This window comes from Erinaceus europaeus, chromosome 7 (assembly GCF_950295315.1).
Source record: "Erinaceus europaeus chromosome 7, mEriEur2.1, whole genome shotgun sequence".
Lineage (NCBI taxonomy): Eukaryota > Metazoa > Chordata > Mammalia > Eulipotyphla > Erinaceidae > Erinaceus > Erinaceus europaeus.
This window is the reverse complement of record NC_080168.1, coordinates 101,881,221-101,904,028: the sequence shown is the minus strand read 5'-3', so window position 1 is coordinate 101,904,028 and position 22,808 is coordinate 101,881,221. Positions and strand designations below refer to the sequence as shown.

Here is a 22,808-nt window from a genome sequence, read left to right as displayed (position 1 = left end):
TTAAAGAATGAGCATTAAACTAAAAAAAGAAGAATTGAGAAGTGGGAAAAGAAGATGAAACTCATTATGTGTATTGATGAAATGGTGCTTCTGCTGCATTTATTTATTTATTTTTATTGCCATCAGAGTTATTGCGGGGGCTCTGTGCCAGCACTTCAAATTCACAGTTCCTGGTGGCCATTTTTTCTTTATCTCTCTTTTTTAAATTTAATTTGATGGGAAAGATAGAAATTGAGAGGAGGAAGGGAGAGAGAGAGAAAGATAGACACTTGCATACCTATACCACTTATGAAGCTTCTTCCCCTGCAGGTGTGGAGCGGGACCTTGAATCTGGGTCCTTGAGCATGTTGGAGGGAATGCTTCTTATGAACTAAGTTCTGCTGTATAATCTTGGTGTAATAAATATTTAATACGTATTTCTGAACAAATTAAATTTAGCTCTTAAGAACATAGACCATTTAGCACAGTCCAGGATGTGGCACAGTGGATAAAGTGCTGGACTCTCAAGCATGAGTTCCTGAGTTCACTCTCCAGCAGCACATGTACCAGAGTCATGCTCTGGTTCTCCTCTCTCCCTTACCTCTTTCATTAATAAATAAAATACTTAAAAAAAACTATACATTTTGGGAGTTGGGTGGTAGTGCAGTGGGTTAAGTGCACATGGGGCAAAGTGCAAGGACTAGCGTAAGGATCCCAGTTTGAGCTTCCAGCTTCCCACCTGCAGGGGAGTCACTTCACAGGCAGTGAAGCAGGTCTGCAGGTGTCTATCTTTCTCTCCCCCTCTGCCTTCCCCTCCTCTCTCCATTTCTCTCTGTCCTATCCAACAACAACATCAGTAACAACAACAGTAATAACTACAACAATAAAACAACAAGAGCAAGAAAAGGGAATGAATAAATATTAAATTTTTTTAAAAAACTATACATTTTATTTTTAGTTATTTGAAACTAATGCTGATTTTTAAATCCTAGTTATTATAAACTTTACAGTTTTTAAAGTTTTTTTTTAATATATATATTTTTACAGCATCTTGTATGGATTTTGGGATTAAAGCCCAGTAGTGGTGGTGCCTTGAAACCTGGAAGAGCTGTAGAAGGACCCAGTACAGTAAGCTCTAGACATTCATATTCAGTTAATATCTCCCAGAAAAAGTTTATATTACATTTAACTTTATTCTTTTCTTAGGTTCTAACAACAGCAGTGATGACAGATTTGCCAGTGATTTCCAATATACTTTCGAGATTGTTTGAAAGCTCACAGTAAGAGGCACTTTTTAAAATTGATAGAAAAATATCATTAACTGTATATTTTAGATCCAAATGCCTTATTTTTTGTTTGTATTTAATTTTAGGTATCTTGATGATGTATCATTGCATCATTTAATAAATGCTCTTTGCTCATTATCCCTAGAAGCAATGGATATGGCCTATGGAAATAATAAGGTGTGATATTCTACTTTTCCATTCTAAATGTGGTATATTATGTTGCTAAATGTTTAGTTCATTGTGGTCATGCTATTCTGGTATGGGATTAATAGTCATCTTGCAGCCTAAATTTTGCTATTTTAATTATTTCTTGAAGGGTATAAAGAAGACAAGATATGATGCCTAATAAGTCCTAGTATGTACTGTAAATTTTCAGTTCTAACTATTTCTCACATGTACTGAATTTTGTAAAGATAATATCATGCCACACTTAAGAATAATTTCCATAAAATGTCATGATAATGGTTGTTAATTTGTGTTGGGACAAGCCAAGATATAAATGAAGTAATATATATTTCAGTGTGTTGTGTCTGTTTGAAATGAAAACAAGGAGCTAATTACTTCTTTTTTAAGTTAATAATTTTTTGTACCTTGAAAATTGAAATTTTGCTTTGTTTGTTGGCTAAGTGAATTAGTATTTTTGAATACTGGTACTCAGAATCATTTCTGTACTTAAAATAACATTTTCTTTTATACTTGAAGTAAAGGAATATTTGAGTTCATTTACATTTTATAAATGATTTATTTATTTATTTCAATGTTATTTCTGTGAGAGTGTTGCTCATATCTGACATACAGTGGTACCAAGGATCAAGCCTGGCTTAAGTTATCTCTGTCCCAGAAATTATTTAAAATAAAATGCTTCTTACATTTTAAAGTGAATAAATATGTTCTGAATATTTAAAAATAATTGAAGATATCCACACGTATTTAAAAAATTAGAGAATGAAGTTTTAAATTTTTTTACATCTAACTTTAGGGTCCAAAGTTACAGTTTTTTCCTAGTTGTTGTGTACTGTGGTTTGTCATTTTTATTTATGTAATTCACTTAAAAAGTATTCAGTTTTTTCTTTTTTTTCTTCTATAAGACTTTTCAGCTCTGGGTTATGGTGGTGTGGGGGATTGAACCTGGGACTTCAGAGCCTCAGGCATGAGAGCCTCTTTGCATAACCAGTATGCTATATACCCCCACTTAAGTTAGGTTTTTTTTAAAAAAAATATTTATTCCCTTTTGTTGTCCTTGTTTTATTGCAAACGCTAGAAGAATTGTTGTAGTTATTGTTGTTATTGATGTCGCTGTTGTTGGATAGGACAGAGAGAAATGGGGAGAGGAGGGAAGACAGAGAGGGGGAGAGAAAGACACCTGCAGACCTGATTCACCACTTGTGAAGTGACTCCCCTGCAGGAGGGGAGCTGGGCGCTTGAACTGGGATCCTTACACCAGTCCTTATGCTTGGTGCCACCTGTGCTTAACCTGCTGTGCTACTGCCCAACTCCCTCAGTTAGATTTTATTAAGATAAACTTTCATATAGTATAGAGCATAGCTAGAGAATTACTAGAACATGCTGGTATTTGAAAGTATGTATTATAGTTTACTCTAAATCAAGGCAAGGATAATATAAAATATAGTAAAATAATAAATTTCTTGATACTATTAAGTTCACATCTTAATATTTAACCCCAAAACTATGATGTTAAGAGTACTTTAGTGAAATTTTAGCAAATTTATATGGTGGTATTTTTGATATGGAACACATACCATATTTCAGGAAGGCTTAGAAGAAACAAATAGTGAGAAAATGTATACATTGGGATGGAGAGAACTTCCTGAGAATGGTTTTCCACATCTCTCCATTTTAGGATTTAATTTTGAAATTCTTTCCATTTATTACATATGAGAGAGAGAGAGAGAGAGAGACAGAGAGAGAGACAGAGAGCTATGCCAGAAGGTTTCTCTGATAAATGCAGTGCCAGGGATAAAACCAGAAACCTCAGGCAAGCAGATCCATTACTCTATCAGCTGAGCCATTTCAACAGCCTCAGAGCTCTATTCTTAACCATTTTTTAAAATTTTATTTCTTTATTGGGGAATTAATGTTTTACATTCAACAGTAAATACAATAGTTTGTACATGCATAATATTCCCCAGTTTCCCATTTAATAATACAACCCCCACTATGTCATTTATCATCCTTCATGGATGATAAATAAATTCTCCCCACCCACCCACCCCAGAGTCTTTTACTTTGGTGCAATATGCCAATTCCATTTCAGGTTCTACTTGTGTTTTCTTTTCTGACCTTGTTTTTCAACTTCTGCCTGAGAGTGAGATCATCCCATATTCATCCTTCTGTTTCTGACTTATTTCACTCAACATGATTTTTTCAAGGTCCATCCAAGATTGGCTGAAAACGGTGAAGTCACCATTTTTTATAGCTGAGTAGTATTCCATTGTGTATATATACCACAACTTGCTCAGCCATTCATCTGTTGTTGAACACCTGGGTTGGTTAACCATTTTGTTAATGGCTAGAATTGGTATGCATCAAAGTCAGCTATGGACTTAATTAAAAAAAAAAAAAAAAAAAGCAAATGCCAGGAATGGGCAAAATAGCCCACTTGGCTAGTCTGCTGTTTTGCCATGTGCCTGACCCAGATTTGAGCCTGGTCCCTACCACATTAATGGAAGCATCAGTGCTATAGTCTCTCTCTCTCTCTCTCTCTCTCTCTCTTTCCTCCCCAACAGAAGGCAGAGAGAGAGTATTAAATAAACCACAGCACCAAAGCAGTACTTATTTTTTTTCCCCTCCCAATGCATGGGTGCTGGGTTTCACCTTGGGTAGTGCACATGGCAAAGTAGGGTCCAATCCAAGCAAGCTATTTTGGAAGCTCTTTTTTAAAATTTTAAAAATTATTTTTTATTTACTTTACTTGAGCACTGCTTAGTTTTGGTTTTGGGGATTAAACCTGGGGCCTCAGAATCTCAGCCATAAAAGTCTTGACTTCACACATTACCATGCACCAGGACCCAGGTTTGAGCTCTCACTGTCTCTACCTGCAGGAGGAACACTTCATGAGCAGTGAAACAGATGTCTAACATTTTCTGTCCCTCCCGCCCCCCACAATTTTTCTCTGTCCTATCAAATAAAATTGAAAGAAATGAAGGGAACAAAAAAAAGAAAAGCTATCCCAAATGGTGCATTCATAAATGCTGGCGCTGAGTCCCAATGATAATCTTGGTGGCAAAAAAAAAAAAAAATCCTTTTGCATAGTCACTATGTTATCTTCCCTACCCTAGTGTTGTAGTCTTTCTCATCTGCCTCTCTGCCTCTGTAATAAAAAATGCAAATGCCAGAGCCACATTCATGGCTTCCTGAATAAGAATATTTGCATTTGAGGCCTGGATGTATCTTTGCGTACTTTCAGTTCCACACAATTCCTGTGTACATCCTTGTTGTTAAAATTCGGAGGGCTCTGGCTGGGCGGGCTAGCTTCACGGGCGGGTAACAGAGACGCGGAGACAACGGCTGGGCAGGGAAGCTGTATTTCTTTATTCAGGAACAACGATTCATAAACTAAGACAAACTAATCACCAAACAGAACTCTGCTGTCTCTTTGTGGCGGCACAAGCACTCTCTTACTCTCGAACTCAGGAACCCTCTTTTCTCTCGAACTCTGCAACTCTGTCACTCTGGAACTCTGGCGGGTTTCCTAGGGGCGGGGCTAAGCGGGCCCGCGAAATTAGCAGGCCTGATCTATTTCTCTTGGCGGGGGAGAACTAGAACCCAATGTAAAGCATACAACACATCCTGGTTAGATTAAGGAAGAGGATGAAACATTTATTTATTGATTTACTTACTTACTTAGTTAAGATAGAGATAGGAAAAAACTGAGAAGGAGTGGGAATGGGTGAGATAGAGAAGAAGAGTGAGAGACACCTGCAGCCCTGCTTCACTACTTGCAAAACTTTGCCCCTGCTGCAGGTGTGGACTGGGGCTTCGAACCTGGGTCCTTGTACATTATAACGTGCTTTCAACCAGGTGTGCCACCAGCCCGCCCCTCTGAAACTCTTCTTATAACAAGTGGATCTAGTATTCATTCCAATTTAGCCATAAATGATGTGCATCAGTTCTTTTCTGGTTGTTGAAATATCAGTAACTGAGAAAATGGATTTATCTTCTGTCTTCTGTTTTTCTGTTAGTGTCTACACTGACAACTTCTGTTATCCTCTTTTTCTTTTTTAAGCTTTATCTATTTGCTTCATGATAGAAAGACAAGGGCAGTGCTGCTCTAGCATATATGGTGTTGGGGTTTGAAACTAGGGTCTCATGCCTGTAAGATCTGAGTTCTATCCATTGAACGTTCTCCCTGCTCTGTAGTACTCTTGACTTAATACTTCTTTTCCCTGGTATCTGTTGTTTAGTTTAATTTTTCCTCATATCTTACCACATTTTTTACATGAAATATGGACACTTGAAGACTTCACTCTTAGGAACATAATACTAATCAGCTCAACTCCTATAACCAATTACCATACATTTATGTGGCTTAAACTACAAAAACATCTATTTCTGAAAGCTGGAAACTAGCATGATGGATTCTAGTGAGGGCTTTCTTCCTAGTTTGTAAGAAGGCTGCCTTTTTTGCTGTGACTCACATGGGTGAGGGCTTGGGTTGAGTGCTAGAAGGTAAGCTCCTGTGATCACTGGGGTCTTCTCTAAGTACAGTGATCCTTTTTATATTAGGACTACATGCAAATAATCTCATTTAACCTTTTTCCCACCTTTAGGTCCTATTTCTAAATAGCTTCACATTCGTGGTTAGGTTTCTACTGTGAATTTTAGGGAGGCAATATATAATATATATCTCAAAATGCTTCTTTTCTTCTGGTAATAAGACTAGCCATTCTGTTTGTAGCATAATATTTGAAGTTTAACTCTTTCCCCACTGAAACATTCTTTTAGGAACTAACCTGGATAATTGAGGTGTCCAGAAAGACTTGTCTTATGATAACTGAGGTTTTTGTCATGTTCATTGCTAACTTTATACTAGCTAATCATATACTGAGTATAGTTATGCTTTTCAGAGTGTTTTCAGTTTTATTTACTGTTCCAGCAGTCAAAATTCTCTTTGAAACATGAAAATACAATGTTTTCTCTCTAGGAGCCATCACTATTTGCCGTTGCCAAATTGTTAGAAACTGGTCTAGTTAACATGCACCGAATAGAAATTCTGTGGAGACCTCTAACTGGCCATCTACTTGAGGTAACCATTTTCTTTAAAATTATATTTCCTTTCTATTAAATAAGGAGATGTACACATTGGTGTGATTCTATAGTTATGTAAAGGATTGACACTAATTGTTATCCCTTTGTGCTTCATATCTATTTTTTACTTTCTGAAAGCTAGACACTAGCATGATGGCTTCTAGTGAGGATTCTATCTAGGACTTTATCTTGCTTTTATTAAACAATCCCTTGATCACCTTAGTTTTAGTTAATTCTAAAACTTCAAGTGAACTGGGAATGAAAGATAAGTACTACTCCTTTTTTTTTTTTTTTTTTTTTGGCCCCCAAGGTTATTACTGGGGCTTGGTGCCTATACCCTGAAACCACTGCTCTTGGAGGCTATTTTTTCCCTTTTGTTGCCTTTGTTGTTTTATCACTTTTGTGGTTATTATTACTATTGTTGTTACTGATTTCGTTGTTGGATAGGACAGAGAGAAATGAAGAGAGGAAGGGGAGACAAAGATAGACACTTGCAGACCTGCATCACCGCCTGTGAAACAATTCCTGTGCAGGTGGGGAGGCGGGGGTTCGAACCAGGATCCTTGTGCTGGTCTTTAACCCACTGAGCCACCACCCAACTCCCAAGTACTACTCTTCTACAGCCTTTTCTATGATAATAAATTTTTCTACTCCAAAGAGGAAAACTTATTTGGTATCACTAATTATAGACAGTGCCAGAGAATTGTACTGTATTTCTCTTTTTTCTATATTCAAGTTGGATGATTCTTAACAACAGCTACTTCTGTCAGTATGCACAATTTATGTGCAGTTTAGGTTACCGTGATCATTTTAAAGTGTTTTAGTATCCTGAAAAACATACTGTTAGTAAGGAAGAAAATCAAATGTGTTTGTACTTCTCCCTGCCCCCCCCCCCATTTTATTGGAGTTGTTTCTTATGAGTTACTAAAGGACGCATACAGATAAATGCACTTATATTTTAGCACATTATTTGGTTATACGCAAGTAGGAACCTTGCTATGAATTTGCTTCTTTTGTTTACTCTATGCCATCTTTTACTTTTTTGAAATATTTTATGTGACTTACTTAGTTTCATATTTTATCTTCTGTCTTCCTATTGCTTCCTCTTGCCCTTTATTCAGAAGGTAAGCTAACTTACATTTTGGATATAATTTACTCTTCAGCTTTTTTTTTTTTTTTTAATTAACCAGAGCACTGCTCGCCTCTGGCTTATGGTGGTGTGGGGGATTGAACCTGGGACTTCGGAGCCTCAGGCATGACAGTTTGTTTGCATAACCATTATGCTATCTACCCCGCCGTTACTCTTCTGCTTTTGTTGATGAATGTGTGATATAATTTTTTAAGTGTGAAAAACCTTAAATGCAATGTTTTAACTTTTCAAATTGATATGTAATGCATAGTATAAGTATGCAAATAAAATATTTAAATTTCTTCAACATGTGTACCTTCAGGTCTGCCAGCATCCAAACTCTCGAATGAGAGAATGGGGAGCAGAAGCTTTAACTTCACTTATTAAAGCAGGATTAACATTTAACCATGATCCTCCACTTTCACAAAACCAGGTAAAAAAATTTATGAAAAAATAATAATGCTTAGTATAAAATCATCCTCATCCATATATTATTTTCTCTTATCAAATGAATGAAAATCTAAAAATGGATGCCAGCCATGGTGGATTCATAGTACTGGTACTAACGATAACCCTGGAGGCAATTTAAGAAGGAAGGAAGGAAGGAAGGAAGGAAGGAAGGAAGGAAGGAGAGAAAGAAAGAAGGAAAGAAGGAAGGAAAGAGAAGAAAAGAAGGAAACCTCTCTGTCTTAATGGTACATTGTGAGAGTTTTAACAAATGCCTAGTCGGGGGCTAGGTGGTGGCTCACCTGGTTGAGTACACATGGTACAATGTGCAAGGGCCCAGGTTTGAGCCCCTGGTCCCTACCTTCAGGGGAAAAGCTTTGCGAACATTGAAGCAGTGCCGTAGATATCTCTCTGTCTCTCTCCTTCTCTATTTCCTCCTACCCTCTCAATATCTGTCTGTCTCTACCCAATAAATAAAGATAATTTTGGAGCCGGGCGGTGGTGCAGTGGGTTGAGCACACATGGCGGAAAGCACATGGACTGGCATCAGGATCCATCAGGATCCCGGTTTGAGCCCCCAGCTCCTCACCTGCAGGGGTTCCCTTCACAGGCGGTGAAGCAGGTCTGCAGGTGTCTATCTCTCTCTCCCCCTCCTCTCTCCATTTCTCTCTGTCCTATCCAACAACAATGACAGCAACAAACAATAATAACAACGATAAGGGAAACAAAAAGAGGAAAAAAAAGATAATTTTAAAAAATGCATAGTTTATCAATGAAGCAAATAAAATGAGTCCTTGGGAAGAAGAAAGTTAAAACAATTTAAACACTTTACTTTGCTGAAAGGAACAGAATTAATAATCTTTTAAATTCTCCAACAGATTTCATGGGTTTTGATCTTCTTTATTAAAAGTTACAAAAATATGGGGGGATAACAATGAACTAGGAATATTGAGGTTTTCTAACTGAAATACATGTCATATATAAGTAGAGTAAATTAAAGATAATTTTAGAAACTAGGATTTGTTTTCATTTCTCAAATATAACTGCGAGTATAATAATTTTTCCTTTACTGAGATTCATTTTCTTTTTTTAATATTTATTTGTTTGGTTTTGATAGAGACAAAGAGAAATTAAGAAAGGGAGAGGTAGTATGGGGGAGGAGAGGGGACACCTGCAGCACTGCTTCACTGCTTGTGAAGCTTCTCCCCTACAGGTTGAAGCTTTTCCCCTACACGGCAGGGTTGAACCAAGGTCCTCGAGTGTTGTAATATGTGTGCTCAACCCTGGTGCACCACCACTGAGCCCCAGATTTTTTTTCTTCTTCTTTTTTTTTTTTTTTTTGGTAAAGTTAGAAAGGCAGAAAAACAGAGAGAGGAGTGAAAGAGATCACATTACCTAAGTTTCCTTCAGTGTGGTAGGGGCCAGGTTGAGTCAGGTTGGAACTTGAGTCAAGCACATGGCAAAATAACACACTATCTCCATGAGCTTGTTTGCCAGCCCTTAGCTCATTCTATTTATCCTGAGACCTAACACTAATACTGAAGATTACTTTTTTAAAAATTGCTTGTTTATTAGGGAGAGAGTGAGAGGAGGAGAGAATCCAACAATGGATATGGTCCAACACCAACATATCCACTATACCACCTCCCAGGCTGTCTAAAGATTACTTTTAGTGGTCTGGGAGGTGGTGTAGTGGAAAAAGCACTGAACTCTTAAGCATGGGGCCTTGAGTTCAGTCCCCAACAGTACATATGCCATAGTGATGTTCTGGTTATCTTTCTTCTTCTATCCCTCTCATAAATAAATAAAATCTCTAATTAAAAAAAAATTTCTTAAAAATATTCTCAGAAGCCAGACCTTCCACCTTCTGCACCCCATAATGACCCTAGGTCCATACTCCCAGAGGGTTAAAGAATAGGAAAGCTATCAGGGAAGGGGATGGGGTACAGAGTTCTGGTGGTGGGAATTGTGTAGAATTGCCTTCTTATCCTATGATTTTGTCAGTGTTTCCTTTTTATAAATAAAAATTTTTAAAAAGATTAAAAAATATTCTTGAGTGGAAACTAAGAACACTAAGGGAAAGCATAATGTGAAACTTGGGCAGGGTGTGATTTTTTACACCTAATCAAAGGACTTTAGGGAAGGTGGGATAGGGATGGGATGGAGGGACTCTGGGCTCCTGGTGTATGATAGGGGAAAAGGACCTAGGTTGGGGGGGAAAAAAAATGTGTCTTACAGACACTTATTATGGAGAGACGATAGGTTGTATCTATCTGTCAACAACTGCATTGTAAACTATTTCCCCCCAAAAAAAAATTTAAAAAGGTAGACAAATTTCTCTTGGTTTGAAAAGGACTTAGATGGTAAAATAAGCATATGGTGATTACTGTTAATAATGTTCATTTTAATAGAAAAATTCCTGTTGCCATTGCCTTCTGAGTAGAAATCATTTCAAACTTTTTAAAAGCTTAAAAAATAAAGCCTTCTTGATTTTTGGTTTTCTCTTCATAATTACTTCCTTATCTCCTTCTTAGAGGCTGCAGTTGCTCTTGTTAAACCCATTAAAGGAGATGTCCAGTATTAACCATCCAGATATTAGACTCAAGCAATTAGAATGTGTGTTGCAGATTCTGCAGAGTCAGGGAGACAGTCTTGGGCCTGGATGGCCATTAGTGCTTGGAGTTATGGGAGCAATCAGAAATGATCAAGGGTAAGTACCTAAAAATTAATGAGGGGGGGAAGGGCAGATATAAAAGAAATTGATTCAGACTTTTTCAGAAGTAGTAATTAAAAAAATTTTTTTCTTCCAATTATAGTATCATTTTACTGAGGAGATGTTGATATATAGGATTGTTGCAGTTACATGGGTACATTTCCATATTTCCCTTAGATATGTATCAGTATATTTCGTTCTCTACCATACCATTATCTTATACCACTTTAGGAACATAGATCTCCATCCTCTCCTCAGTGTTCCTCCCTCCCCTCTTTTGAGTCCCCAAGCCTGCAGCCATAGACTACAGTCCATTTAAGAGTCACCCTTTTTTTTTTTTTTTTTTAAGAGTCACTGTCCTTTGCTTTGTTTCTTAGAGCTCATCTCTGAGTAAGATCATGGGGTATTTATTGTCTTTATCCTTCTGACTTATTTGCTCAGCATGATTCCCTCTATTTCCTTCCATGCTGCAGCAGTGGAGAATATGTCATTTCTTATAACTGTAGCATTCCATTGTGTATATCTGCCACAACTTCCGTAACCATTCATTGTTGGTGGGATACATGGGTTATTTCCAAATGTTGGCTGTTATAAATAGCACTGCTGTAAACATGGGTGTGCATACATCTTTTCAGGTAAGTGTTTTATGCTCATTTGAAAAGGGGATCTGTTTGTTCTTCCTGTGCAAGTCTAATATGTAGAAGTTTTTCTTAACCCTGTCGCCCTGCCAAAGGCAATAGGAAATTAGTAGGCTTCACCTTTTTTTTTTTTGGAAGAATGGAAAATTTGGGGATCTGGGTGGTGGCACACCTGTTTGGATCCATTACATTATGTGCACAAGGACCCGGTCCCCACCTGCATGGAGAAAACTTCAAGAGCAGTGAAGCAGTGCTGCAGGTCCCTCTCTCTCTCTCTCTCTCTCTCTAATAAATAAATATAAATAATTTTTTAAAAATCTAAATAAAAAGAAAAGACATTTAAAAAGAATGGAAAAATTGCTGTTTAGTTGACATTTATGTAACAATACAAAATTTTTACTTAAGATAATATAAATGTACCAGTCTTAAATTTTGTAACACAATAAAAAATTGGACATTTTGTTCACATAAATTTTTGTTATGAATTACTATTTTAAGAATTAACCTATCTTAAATATATTAGCACATCTAAGAAAGTACTTTTAGGGACCAGGTGGTGGTGCACCTGGTTAAGCACACACATTATAATGTGCAAGGACACAAGTTCAAGCCCCCTGATCCTCACCTGCAGGGGAAAAGCTTTACCAGTGGTGAAGCAGGACTGCAGGTGTCTGTCTCATTCCCTCTCTATGTCCCCCTTCTTTCTCAATTTCTCTCTCTCCCTATCCAATAACAAATAAATAAAAATATATTTTAAAAGAAATTACTTTTAAATAATTTTTCATGTATTTGTTCTTCTGTTAGGCATTTATTTTGTGTCTCGTGTATTACAAATGCAGTGATTTACTCATTATATTATATACTTAAGTAGCTTCTGCTCTAAAACTAGATCCCACAGATAAAAGGAGACTTTGTAATTAAGACCCAAAAAAGAAAGTAGTTTGTTATGCTGCAAAAGAATAGAATGCTGGGAAGTGGGGCCTATTACCCTGGGGCAAGGCAGAGCCAAAATTATAAAAGGTCTGATAAGCATTTATAAATAGTTTGAATGTATCTTCAAAGACACTCAGAAGGTATTTTTCTTTTTTCTTTCTTTTTTTTTTCCTTTTTGCCTCGAGGCACTACACTATGAATTTACTGCTCCTGGAGGCCATTTTTCCCATTTTGTTGCCCTTGTTGTTATTGTTATTGCTGCCATTGTTGTTGGATAGGACATAGAGAAATCAAGAAAGGAGGGGAAAACAGAGGGGGAGAGAAAGATAGACACTTGCAGACCTGCTTCTCTGCTTGTGAAGCGACCCCCCTGCAGATGGGGAGCCTGAGGCTCAAACCGGGATCCTTATACTGGTCCTTGTGCTTAGCGCCATGTGTGCTGAACCTGCTGTGCTACCACCAGTCCCCCTGGAAATATTTTTCTATTTAAAGCACAGAAATGATAAGATATGATATGAATTTGAGATACATCATTGTGACAGCATTTTTGAAGGGGCCAGTGGGAGATTAGAGGCCCTGCAGTGCCCTCTAGAAATAGAAAGAAAGTGATAGAATAGGGCTACTTAACAGTTCAACTGTATGGTCAAAAGGAGAAATAGAAAATAGAATCACCAGTGACAGCCAGGTTTCTACTTTTTGGCAAGTTAGGAAGTTTATAGGGGCAACCCTGAGTGAGTAGGGTATACAGAGGATCAACAATTGGAGGGAAGCATCTACTTGTTTAATAGAACATTGCTGTAAAGAAATTGAGCAGATGTTTGGATATATTTGTAATTTTTCAGTAAAATTCAGTTTGTCTTGTTTTTTATTTTAGGATTCTTACATGATTAGAAGCTTGAGGCTTTTATGATAAGTTATTTTTTCTTATACATTTGTAGCAGTACATTTCCTTAGGTACTACAAAACATTGAGGTGATTGAAGTGGAAAGACATCAGCCACTGCTGATGTTTCTTTTCCAAAACTAGAATGCTTTTATAAAATAGGTCATTGCTGAAATGTGAAAGAAATATGTGTAAAATACTTAGAAAATATGTGACTGGGGCCAGGTGGTGGCACACCTGATTGGGTGCACATGTTATAATGCTCAAGGACCTGGGTTTGAGCCCCTAACCTCCATCTGCAGGGGGAAAGCTTTGCAAGTTGTGAAGCACTGTTGCAGATGTTTCTCCTCCCTATCTCTCCCTATCCTCTTGATTTCTGGCTGTCTATATCTAATAAATAAAGATAATAAAAAAATTAAGGAAATATGTGACATAGCAAATATTTGTAATTTACAATGTTAGGTATTAAAGTTAATTTCCACTATTTTTCATCACCAACATTTCTGTCCAAAGTGTAATACTGCTTGTTTTCTTTATTTGAAGTTTAAAAATTGCACCTTTTGGGGAGCTGGGTGGTAGTGCAGCGGGTTAAGCACAAGTGGTGCAAAGTGCAAGGACTGGCATCAAGATCTCAGCTCGAGCCCCTGGCTCCCCACCTGCAGGAGAGTCGCTTCACAGGCGGTGAAGCAGGTCTGCACATGTCTTCTTTCTCTCTCCCTCTCTGTCTTCCCCTCCTCTCTCCATTTCTCTCTGTCCTATCTAACAATGATGACATCAATAACAACAACAATAATAACTACAACAATAAAAAACAAGGGTAACAAAAGGGAAAATAAATAAAATATAAAATTTTTTTAAATTGCTCCTTTTTTTTCAGACTAAATAGAAAAACAACTTATAGTTGTACTATAGAAATAAAGAATGAGAAACCTATTTTCACTCATTGGTTATATTATATGCACCATACTAGATTTGGGAATACAGTGGTGAGAAATTACCTATAATCAGTTTTCCTTTCTCAAGCAGCATTTTGTTTGACTAGTTGATGCAAAATACAAATAGAAATGCTATGTTGTTAATTATTTTTAATTCTTTTTTAAAATTTTCTTTATTTATTGGATAGAGACAGCCAGAAATTGAAAGGGGAGGGGGAGAGAGACAGAGACACCTGCAGCCCTGCTTCATCACTTGTGAAGCTTTCCCCCTGCAGGTTGGGAGCGGGGGCTTGAACCAAGGTCCTTGTGCACTGTAACATGTGCGCTTAACCAGGTGCGCCACCACCTGGCCCCTTAATATATTTTTCTTTATTTTAGTCTATGCTTTACTTCCTATATCTTTTTTCTTTGTTTAAGTATGCTATCTTTTTGTTTGTTTGTTTTTAATACAGAAGTTTATGCAGAAGCACTTGATGGTGTATACTAGGGTTGGTTTTCTCCTTTTGACTTGAAAATAAAATTTTCTGCAGTCCAAATTATATTGTAAGGGTTGTATTTTTTACTCACTGTTTAAATGCATAAGTGTAAATTGTGTGTCTGTGTTTTCAGAGAATCTTTGATACGAACTGCCTTCCAGTGTCTTCAGTTGGTTGTGACAGATTTTCTACCAACAATGCCTTGCACTTGTCTGCAAATAGTTGTAGATGTTGCAGGTAGCTTTGGACTTCATAACCAAGAACTTAATATTAGTTTAACCTCAATAGGTTTACTGGTAAGTATTATTGTCTTATGATAATATACTCAATAATTTAGAAGTCACTATTATGCTCTTGAAAGTCAATGTTAAATGCACTTTTGGCTTTTAAGAGAGTTGTTTAATCACTTTCAAGTACCAGATGTTCCTTACCCAAAAGATATAATGATACCATTTAAAAAATAATTCAGTACCAGAATATGTTCTTAATTATTACACATTAAGATAGAATTTGCTTTTTTGCAAAGTTTGTTGTGAAAGAATTGGTATATAATACGGCCTGAGAAGTGGCTTAATGGATAAGGCTTTAGGCTCTTGAGCATAAGGTTCTTAGTTCTATCCTTAGCATTGCATCTGCCAGAGATACTTTGGTTCCATCTTCCTCTCTCTCTCCTTCTTACTAATACATTTTAAGAACAATGAATTTAATACAGTACAGCATACATTAGAAATACCTAGTTAACTTGTTTGAAGATCGGTTGATTTCTTAAATGTTAGTAACAACATTTTCATGTATTACTTAGTAAATAAAGCTTTAATAATAAAAGGTTACCATTTACGTAGTCTTATGGTTCATTAACACTGCCTTATTTACTATTGGGAAATAGCATATGCTAGATTAAAGAGCCTACATTTAAAACAGATATGCATGTACTTTAATTCTGTCTGCCTCTTAGGGCTCATTTTACTTATCTTGAATAAAACAAAAATAGTAAAATCGAAGTTAGGGTATTATAAATATTACAGAAAGTAAACACATAGAATTGTTCCATGTTTACATTTTTTGTTTTTTTGTATTTTAATATTTTGTTTATTTTTAATGAAAGATACAGAGCACTGCTCAGCTCTGGGTTATGATGGGTCTGGGGATTGAACCTGGGGCCTCAGAGCCTCAAGTATGAAAGTCTTTTGCACATTATGCTGTTTCCCTAGCCCCCATGTTTACATTTGTTTAAATTAAGTACTTAGACTCTATATTTAAAATATTTATTTTCATATGAGACAGAGAGACTGACCAGAGTGCTGCTCAGCTCTGGCAGCAGTTGTGCCAGAGATTGGTCTTGAACTCGCTGCCGATCAGATCTCAGGCATGAAAGTCTGATGCACTGCAGCTGTGCTATCTCCCTTATCTCCCTGATCTTGATTATTTTCATCGTTATAACAATATATTATATCTGAGAAGGTTTTTTTTTTTAAGTCAAAAATAGCTCGGGTATTAAAATAAATAATGGGGAAATTAGCATGTTGTTTATATATATTTACTACCAAAGAATAAGATTAATTCAATGCTGATTAGATTACTGCTAGATGTCACCTTTACATTTATAGGTATTGAATTTCATATGTATTCATAATTGGCATAGTTCTCATTAATTAACATAGTTGAGAATGAGGTCATAAGATATGTTTAGAGGGGAATCGGGCGGTAGTGCAGCAGGTTAAGTGCACGGACCAGAGTAAGGATCTTGGTACCAGCTCCGGCTCCTCACCTGCGGGGGAGTCGCTTCACTGGCGGTGAAGCAGGTCTGCAGGTGTATATCTTTCCCTCTCCCTCTCTGTCTTCCCTTCCTCTCTCTATTTCTCTGTCCTATCTTACAATGACTTCAATAACAACAATAATAACAATGAAAAGCAACAAGGGCAACAAAAGGGAAAATAAATAAATAAATAAATATAAAAAATTTTTAAAGATATGTTTAGAGATAGTAATTACTCTTTTTATGAACTATTGTTAAATGATGTCGAGGAATTGTTAGTTTTGTTGTGGTGATGATATCATGGCTAAGTTTTTAAAATTTTTTATTACATGGTCACTGTAAAATATATACATGAAGTAAATGTTAACAATTTTTGTATCAATACCATTGACAGACTTCTGTTTTTCTGTATGTTCTTGAGATTTTTTATAACATTTTGAAAAAGCCTTGTTTTTTTCTTCTAAATTCTCCTAACCAGGTAGAGATATTTGATAGAAGAAACATTTTTTAAATTCCTTTTTAAAAAAATCTTTATTTATTTATTGCCTTTTCTTGCCCTTGTTGTTTTATTGTTGTAGTTATTGACGTCGTCATTGTTGGATAGGACAGATAGAAATGGAGAGAGGAAGGGAAGACAGAGGGGGGAGAGAAAGATAGACACTTGTAGACCTACTTCGCCGCCTGTGAAACGACCCCCCTGCAGGTAGGGATCCGGGGGCTCAAACCAGGATCCTCTTGTTGGTCCTTGTGCTTTGCACCACCTGCGCTTACCCTGCTGCGGTACTGCCTGACTCCCAGAAGAAGAGACATTTTAATTAAATCCATTCTACTAGGAAAGATGTTTCTGAAGTAGTTTTTGAAGTTTTATTGTGAGAGGCAAAACAGTTGTTTGTTGTCTATGTACATTGAATAAAATCTATAAATTAATATTCTGCTTTGATTTTTAGTGGAATATTTCAGATTACTTTTTCCAAAGAGGGGAAACTATTGAAAACGATTTAAATAAAGAAGAAGCAGCACAGCAAAAACAGGCAGAAGAGAAGGGAGTGGTTTTAAATCGACCATTTCACCCTGCACCACCATTTGATTGCTTATGGCTATGTCTTTATGCGAAACTGGGTGAATTGTGTGTGGACCCTCGTCCAGCTGTCAGAAAGAGTGCAGGGCAAACTTTGTTTTCCACAATTGGTGCACATGGAACTTTATTACAGCATTCAACATGGCACACAGTTATTTGGAAGGTATTGTAAAATTCTTTGACTTATCATCTTTTAGTGATGACATGCTTTTGTACATTTTCAGTTAAACTTGTTCTTCTGAAGTTCCTAGGAAGAATTTTCATGCATTTGATATAACAGAATATGTTCACTTTGTTATGTTTTAAAGTATACCTCACAGAGAATAAATGGAATATTAGAAATGTCATATTTCTATAATCATCTCCTCTCTGTCTTTGATTTCTACTTCTGACCTACCCCTTTCTCATTTTCTTTTTCCAAGTGATAAAATCAGGAGTAGCTAAACCACTATTTATAGAGGCAGAGAGAGAGTGAAAGAGACCCGAGTACTGAAGCTTTCTTCAGTGCAGTGGGAGCTGGGTTCAAACCTGGGTAATACATGCATTTCTTTCTTTCTTTGTTTTTTAACCTCATTTTTACAACTTTCTTACAAAGTGCACAGCTTACCCTTTCTTTGCTAAAAGCCTCTTTTTTAAAATTCATTTTTTATTTTTGGTTCCATCTGTAGTATAACTTCGATTTGGGCTGAGTGGTGGCATACTTTGTTGTATACACATAATACCAAGCACAAGGCAGTACCCACCAGTAGGGGTATTATTTCAAAACAGGTGCCGGCCAATGGCACAATATTCATGTGCAAGGATCCTGGAGGAACAAAGAAAGAAAGGAAGAAAGGAAGATCAAACTCATCAAACTGGCATTTTCTGATTCCTGTTTTCCTTTCAATCAGCTTCATTATTAATCCTGCCACTTAACTCTTAGTGGTTTCTTTCTATCTGCTTCCCCTCATCCCTTGTAATTTCATTTCTAGATTAGTCTATGACAGATTGTCTTAAGTCTGAGTGTGTAGCTAAGTAACCTAGGAGCCTTATTGAGCTCCCACCCTTGCCCTAGGATTTTTAAATTTTATTTCCCTGGTGTAGGGCCTGAGAAGTAGGTATTTATGAAGCTCCCGGATGGTACTAATACATATGGTTCTGAAAGCACATTTTATGAAACACAGAAATCTTTCATAGACTACAGGTGGTCTTTTAATTGCTAAGTTTCCTGCCCTAATGCACAGTCTTGATTATTTTTTCTTTGAACTTTCTCTGCATTTAACATCATGCTTCTACTTTTTGTTTTAAAGATTTATTTATTTATTACCAGAGCACTACTCAGCTCTGACTTATGGTGGTGCAAGGGATTGAACCTGGGACTTTGGAGCCTCAGGCATGAGAGTCTCCTCATAACCATTATGCCGTCTACCCCCACCTTATTTCTACTTCTTTATTCAGAATTTATTTACTTTTTTTTTCCTTCTCCTTGATCTACCCTTTAAATGTAAACCTTCTTCAATTTACAGATGCTTTTTGCTTAATTTTTTCCAACTATACCTGCCTAGTTCTAAAACCTCTGTTGTAATCTCTATCCAAATTTCTCCCATTATTACATATTTTCATTATAAGCTCCATCTTTGTTCCCTTATTGTACATTACTCATAGATACAAGTTTTTTTTTTCTTTCTTTTTCTTCTTGCCTCCAGGGTTATTGCTGGGGCTCAGTGCGAGCACTACAAATCCACTGCTCTTGGAGACCATTTTTTCTTTTTTTTTTTTTTTTTTTATAGGACAGAGAGAAATTGAAAGAGGAGGGGAAGATAGAGAGCGGGAGAGGAAGATAGACACCTGCAGACCTGCTTCACCACTTGTGAAGCGCCCCCACAGGTGGGGAGCCAGGGGCTCAAACTGGGATCATTAAGCGGGTCCTTGCGATTTGTACTATGTGTGCTTAAACCTGTGCACCACCACTTGGTGCCCCCACCCCCATATAAGTCCTTAAACAGTAGTCTATGCAGTATATTTTAAGTTCTTTTTTTTTTAATAGATCTTTAGGTTAAACTTAAGATAAAAAATACTTTTTCCTCTAATGGGAACAGGTCAGACTTTCATATGTATACATATATGTCTTTTTTTAGTGGTGGTGGGGGATTATCTCTAGGGCTTCACTATTCTGGGCTTACTTTTTCAGATAGAAACAGAGAGATTAAAAGAAAGAAAGAGGGGGTTGGGTGGTAGCTCAATGGGTTAAGTGCACGTGGCGCGAAGCACGAGGACCAGCTTCAGGATCCCAGTTTAAGCCCTCGGCTTTCCGCCTGCAGGGGAGTTGCTTCACAGATGGTGAAGCAGGTCTGCAGGTGTCTATCTTTCTCTCCACCTCTCTATCTTCCCCTCCTCTCTCTATTTCTCTCTGTCCTATCCAATAACAACACCAATGATAATAACCACAATAACGCTAAATAACAAGGGCAACAAAAGGGGAGTAAAAATAGCCTCCAAGACCAGTGGATTTGTGGTGCAGGCACTGAGCCCCAGCAATAACCCTGGAGGAAAAAAAAAAGAAAGAAAGAAAGAAAGAAAGAAAGAAAGAAAGAAAGAAAGAAAAAGGAAGGGAGAAAGAGTAAATCTACAGCACTGAAGCTTCCTCCAGTGAGGTGGGGACTGAGCTAGGACCAGTGTTGCACACATGGCAAAGTTAAGTATAATTTTTGCAACAATTCCTGATTATGATGTTACCTCTTTTATGTTACCAATGTTTATAGGCATTTTTATAAATATGTAGGTTCTCTTTCATCTACTGGATCGGGTTCGAGAGTCTTCTACTACTGCAGACAAAGAGAAAATTGAGTCTGGAGGTGGCAACATTCTCATTCATCATTCGAGGGACACAGCAGAGAAACAATGGGCTGAAACATGGGTTTTGACATTGGCTGGAGTAGCAAGAATTTTCAACACTAGAAGATATTTATTACAACCTTTAGGTATATGTATATATTTTCCTGATTATATAAGGATTAAAGGAAATTTTGAAAATATAATTTTGATTCTTTTACAATTCATAGTTGATGCCACTATTCAAGAATGATTGATCTTAATTGCCAGCCTTTGTTTATCTCTTATGTGTGCAAGCATGTACTTTTTCATTTATTTCTCTGAGAATATATGCAATGTGTACATACTATGAGCTAGTTCCCAGAGGATGTAGTGTATCAGTCAAGTGCACACTGTCCTTTTTGTCATGGGCATGAGGGGGTAATTGCCAGCACATAAATAAATTCAAAGTGCATGAGATGTACTCACACCTATCTTGGGGAAATGTGGAAATGTACCTATGGCAACAGCAACCCTACAAATCAACATTTCCTAAATTGTGTGATACCAGAGATACAGAGAATAATTAAGAATAAGAATTCAAAAATGCTACAATGAAATGAAAGATAGAAGTAATATATTGTGAGGTTATAATAGATATCTGAACAGACCAGTGATGTTTGGATAGACTTCCCTGAGAAAGCTATATTTTATTTACATTAATAGTAGTTCATTAAGCAAGAATAAGATTAGGTAATAAGAAACGTATTGATGGAAAGAACTTATACATGATAGCAGAAAACTGAGGAGAAAGGGGATGGTGCCCAACTCCATATTATTATTTTTTTAATACTGATGTTTGTAACAGAACTATAGTATATATTTGTTCCTAGCCTTTTTGAAAGAAATTTCTTTCTGTATGCAAGTTATATTTATAGAGGAAGTCTAGGTGACTCTTCCCTTTATGACAAAAAAATTCCTTCTTTCCTTTCTTTCTTAACAAGTTCGTGTGTTTCAATTATTTAAAAATTTTTAAGTTATTATTATTATATTTTTAATTTATTTATTGGATAGAAACAGTCAGAAATCAAAAGGAAGGGGGAGAGTGAGAGAGAAAGAGAGAGACAGAGAGACACCTGTAGCCCTGCTTAACCACTTGTGAAGCTTCCCTCTGCAGGTGGGGACCAAGGGCTTGAACCTGGGTCCTTGTGTATTGTAACATGTGCACCCGACCAGGTGCGCCACCTGTTGACAAAAAATGTCTAAATTAGAGAGTAAGCAATCACTGGGTTGATAAATGTCTCTGGCTTCTCCTCTCTTTTTTTTTTCTCCAGGGTTATTGCTGGGCTCGGTGCCTGCACCATGAATCCATCGCTCCTGGAGGCTATTTTTTCCCTTTTGTTGCCCTTGTTGTAATTATTATTGCCATTGTTGATGCTGTTTGATGTTGGACAGGACAGAGAGAAATAGAGAGAGAAGGGGAAGACAGAGAGGGGGAGAGAAAGATAGACACCTGAAGACCTGCTTCACCGCCTCCCCTGTAGGTGGGGAGCCGGGGGCTCGAACTGGGATCCTTACACCGGTCCCTGCGCTTTGCGCCACATGCGCCTAACCCACTGCGCCACCGCCTGACCCCCGGCTTCTCCTCTCTTTTTTCCATACCTGTTTTTCATTCTTATGAAATAAAATATGTATTTTTCCTCCAGGGTTATTTCTGGGGCTTGGTGCCTGCACTACGAATCCACTGCTCCTGGAGGCTATTTTCCCCATTTTGTTGCCCTTGTTGTTATTATTGTTGTCATAGCTGTTGTTGTTATTGGATAGAACAGAGAGAAATGGAGAGAGGAGGGGAAGATAGATAGATAGAGATAGAGAGAGAGAGAGAGAAAGATAGACACCTGCAGACCTGCTTCACCACTTGCGAAGGACTCCCCTGTAGGTGGGGGAGCTGGGGGCTGGAACCCGGATCCTTACGCGGGCCCTTGAACTTTGCGCTATATGCGCTTAACCCGCTGCGCTACCGCCCAGCCCCCAAAATATTTTTAAAGCATATCTAGCCTGATCCCCACTGCATTGGGTGAAACTTCAGTGCTGTGATTTCTCTTCCCTCCCCCATCTGAAAAAAATCAACCAAAGTAGTGAAGCCCTAGACCAAAATATATATAACATACTATCATATAACTTTTCTAATATTCTTAAGAATGACAGTTATTATTAACATTAATTATTAACTAATTATTAGTAGAGATCATAAATGGATTTATTTAAAAGTTTTTATTTTCACTCTTAGTTTCTATTTCATTCTTTTTGCAGAGGTACTAAGAAATAGTATAAACAGGCATACATACATTTGCAGTATTATTTTGCTTTATTTTTGTCTTGCTCATAGGCATTGCCAATGCTGAGTGACTATCTTGGGCTAATTTTTTTTTTTTTGGGTAGGGGCAGGTGATACCACTGCACTGTTCCAAAATCCTAGAGCTTCCCCCTAGGACTGT

The 22,808-nt window shown here is 37.2% G+C and overlaps 1 protein-coding gene across 5 annotated transcripts in view; it reads left to right on the top strand.

The window, feature by feature from the left end:
- The window catches only part of MON2 (MON2 homolog, regulator of endosome-to-Golgi trafficking), a 117,156-nt gene that overhangs the window by 57,800 nt on the left and 36,548 nt on the right, over positions 1 to 22,808 (top strand). For all 5 annotated transcript variants that reach the window (XM_060195005.1, XM_007516871.3, XM_007516870.2 and 2 more), the window contains 9 exons: positions 1,027 to 1,107; positions 1,186 to 1,259; positions 1,352 to 1,442; positions 6,430 to 6,531; positions 7,985 to 8,095; positions 10,644 to 10,819; positions 14,820 to 14,982; positions 17,390 to 17,683; positions 20,282 to 20,480. In XM_060195005.1, coding sequence (XP_060050988.1) covers positions 1,027 to 1,107; positions 1,186 to 1,259; positions 1,352 to 1,442; positions 6,430 to 6,531; positions 7,985 to 8,095; positions 10,644 to 10,819; positions 14,820 to 14,982; positions 17,390 to 17,683; positions 20,282 to 20,480 — 1,291 coding nt within the window. The remainder of the gene's footprint in view (positions 1 to 1,026; positions 1,108 to 1,185; positions 1,260 to 1,351; positions 1,443 to 6,429; positions 6,532 to 7,984; positions 8,096 to 10,643; positions 10,820 to 14,819; positions 14,983 to 17,389; positions 17,684 to 20,281; positions 20,481 to 22,808) is intronic.